Below are 3642 nucleotides of genomic sequence, written 5' to 3' on the forward strand. Positions count from 1 at the left end.
CTTCACTCGAAATCGACTAATCCAAATTTCATATTCAGACGATTAGCATATAGCTACTGTGAAAAAAAAGAACAACTGATACAAAAGTTTTGATTTTGCATTCCGAATCGTGCGAATAAAAGAGAAGAACAATCAGCCAACACTACGCGGGAAAGTAGTTGCGCATTTGCACATGGCCGATGCTCCACCGGCCCAACCGCACTAACAACATCGTGTCCGTAGTTAATCGACGTCGACCCTTTCGTCAATGGTTTAGTTAACGTTTGACCCTATGCGTCATAACAATGGATTAAGTAGTAGTAAACGCAACCACTCTTGCAGCTTGATCACTAGCTAGAATGCTCAGCACGGCGGACAGTACTCCTGCTGCATTTGGCTGTCCAAGGTAAGCAAAAACCAAACCACGGTGCATAATGAGACGGCCGTGATAATGCTAGGCAAGGTCATCTTCTGCGTGGTGATCGCCGCGGCCGTCCTCGCCGTCGTCCTGCTCGCCACCGTCTCTCCTCTCCCCCACCGGTCCACCGCGCGCCCCCGGGGTCTCCGCGCTATCACGGTGTACATCCATCCGGCGAAGTCAGGAGCCGCGACGCAGCAGCAGCGGCACCAGGGCGCCGCCGCCGCGCACGGAGACGAACGGGCGGCGAGCGCGCTGGTGTTCCGCCACCGGATGACGGCGGGGCCGGAGTTCACGTCGGCGGCCGTCGGCGCGGCCTCGGGGTTCGTGCTCCCGGGCGAGCGCGGCTCGGCGATGTCGGCGTTCGACACGGTGCACCTGGCGTTCGACGCGCCCGGGCTGTCCGGCAGCCTCTGCGTGGAGGTGGCCAGGGACAAGGAGGCGCTCTGTGTGGTGGGCGGCACGGGCGCGTTCGCGTTCGCGCGCGGGCGCGGCGCCGTCCTGCGCCCGGAGCGGGGGAAGCGGCTGGACGGCGGCGGCGCCGCGACGGCGTTGCGTCTTGAGCTGAGCCTGAGCGTCGCGTCCGCTGGCTAACAACTATGAGATGAGAGAGCCCATTAGAATTCCTTCCCTTTCTTCCCTTTTGCTGCGACATGTATTCGGGGAACTGTAAGCCTGTAATGCAGCTTTGAGTTGATTGCGTGAGAGTGATACGCCAAACTTTGCGTAATCACTAGCTTGTTTCCATTCAATCATCAGAAGTATTTTGTGTGGAGACTGGGAATACAGGCTATGAGTTCATCAGAGTTCGTATGTTTTTCTTTGCCTCTTTCCACAATAGGGTATGGCAACTTCACCGGTTCAAGTTTGTACGTCTTCTGCTGATCGGAAAAAAGAATATCAGGACGGGAGATTTTTTTGAGATCAGAATCCACTAGATTTTATTGGTTAACAATCATGGGAATACAAACTGGGCCATAGAGAAGACCAAGCCAAGTGTTCATGAACAAAATTACACAGGGTAGATGAAGATTTTAGAGCTATCATTTCCTTGATGACAACTTCATATCCCTCCCGTCCTCGTGGCAATACCATCCACGACACTCAAGCAGTCAGAGGCAGGATGTAATCCCTCCTTTTTATTGCGATAATGTAATATCTGCAAATGAATGTGGCCGGATCGGTCATTGGAAGAACCAGGGCCGACGCTCCCAAGATTTAGTCCTTAATCATCTCTACTCCTAATAGAGCAGTTGATGAATAGTCTTCACGGTTTATTTTTGCTGTTTTTTTCGTCTCTCCTCCCACCTTTGTCTGATTTTTTTTGTCCCTCCTCCCACCTTCCATCGACGCTGATTTTTTATTCACCGGTTTATTTATCCATTAGCTCTTTCCTTACAAATCAGCACTTTCCAAACGTACACGCAATCACGGATCTAACTTTACTAACTTACCCAAATCAACCGATACCTCCCATTATTGCAATTTTTTTTAGGAAACAAATAATAGATTTTAAGTAAACAAATAAAAGATTTTAAAGACGCATCACACACCATAGAAAAAAAATCTCATTACGAAAGCATTATGTACCTACTTAATTTGTTATGAAATATTATCTGTACTCGTTTCGTACCAAACGCCCCATCCATCGATCTCCCTGCCGCGAACTCGTGCGATCTCCCTGCCGCCGACGAACGGGATCGCCGCCACCGACCTCCGGGATCGGCGTCCCTCGCTGCCGCCGACGGTACGTCCAGGATCGACGCCCTCGAACTCCCAGAGGCGTGGCGTTGTCCCGTTCCCCTGCCGCGGTGCCACCTCCGCCGTGCCCGCGGCCGCCGCGGCGACGCCCCAGCACATCTCCCACTACCTCGCGCATAACCCGAGGGTGGCGTGGGAGGCGCTCTCCGCCGCGTTCCCCGCCGCCGCGGCGCCCGAGGGCCACGTCGACGTCGTGCTCCTCTCCCTCGACAGGAACCCCAGCCCCTCCCCCTCCTCCGCCGAGACCATTGCCAAGAACACGCACAACTTCTTCCACTGGTCCGTCGCCTCGTCGCCGTCGCCCCACTCGCTCCGCTCCTACTGCCTGCTCGTGCACCTCCTCGCCCACGCGGCCCTCGTCAGCCACGCCTCCGTCCTCCTCCAGGCCGCCATCACCAGGCACTCCTCCTCGCCGGCTTCACATTTCCTGGACGCCTTCTTCGCGGCCTACGGGACAGCGGCACTACCGCGACGGCCCGCGGCCTCCACCTCCTGGTGCACGCCTACGCGCAGCTCCGCCTCCCGGAGGAGGCCCTCGAGGCCTGCCGGTACCTGGCGCTCCACCGCGTGCTCCCTTCACTATCCGCCTTCAACACCGTGCTGCACGCGGCGCAGCGCACCAGCCAGTTCCAGGTCGCCTAGGAGGTGTTTGAGCTAATGACGCTGAAGCGTGTATACGCCAGCTAGGCCACCGTCGAGCTTGTCATCGGTGTGCTGAGCTGGGAGGGCGCATTTGCCAGGATGCTGGGCATGGTGGCGGAAGAAGGTCATCTTCTAGGGAGCCGCACGCTGGCCGCCGTCTCCACCCGCTATGTCAACAGCGCGCGCAACATCCCCTACCACCTCCTAATCGTGCCCTATTGGTAAGGAGCACACCCTGCACTTTACAGTCAGGTCTGGCCGGTATGACCGCATCCTCGTGAAGGAAATATGCCCTAGAGGCAATAATAAAGTTATTATTTATTTCCTTATATCATGATATATGTTTATTATTCATGCTAGAATTGTATTAACCGGAAACATAATAAATGTGTGAATACATAGACAAACAGAATGTCACTAGTATGCCTCTACTTGACTAGCTCGTTAATCGAAGATGGTTATGTTTCCTGGCCATAGACATGTGTTGTCATTTGATTAACGGGATCACATCATTAGGAGAATGATGTGATTGACATGACCCATTCCGTTAGCTTAGCACACGATCGTTTAGTATGTTGCTATTGCTTTCTTCATGACTTATACATGTTCCTATGACTATGAGATTATGCAACTCCCGTTTACCGGAGGAACACTTTGTGTGCTACCAAACGTCACAACGTAACTAGGTGATTATAAAGGTGCTCTACAGGTGTTTCCGAAAGTACATGTTGGGTTGGCGTATTTCGAGATTAGGATTTGTCACTACGATTGTCGGAGAGGTATCTCTAGGCCCTCTCGGTAATACACATCACTTAAGCCTTGCAAGCATTGCAACTAATGAG

The 3642-nt window shown here is 53.5% G+C and overlaps 1 protein-coding gene across 1 annotated transcript; it reads left to right on the forward strand.

Moving 5' to 3' along the window:
* Positions 1-380: 380 nt before the first annotated feature.
* LOC119306200 (dirigent protein 21-like) lies at positions 381-1256 on the forward strand. The gene has a single exon (XM_037582492.1). The coding sequence runs from the start codon at positions 431-433 to the stop codon at positions 989-991; it is 561 nt and encodes a 186-aa protein (XP_037438389.1). The 5' UTR covers positions 381-430; the 3' UTR covers positions 992-1256.
* Positions 1257-3642: the final 2386 nt, after the last annotated feature.

This window comes from Triticum dicoccoides, chromosome 5B (assembly GCF_002162155.2).
Source record: "Triticum dicoccoides isolate Atlit2015 ecotype Zavitan chromosome 5B, WEW_v2.0, whole genome shotgun sequence".
Classification (NCBI taxonomy): domain Eukaryota; kingdom Viridiplantae; phylum Streptophyta; class Magnoliopsida; order Poales; family Poaceae; genus Triticum; species Triticum dicoccoides.

Coding starts and splice junctions, on each gene's coding strand:
- LOC119306200 (XM_037582492.1), top strand. CDS start 431: ATGCTAGGCAAGGTCATCTTCTGCGTGGTGATCGCCGCGGCCGTCCTC.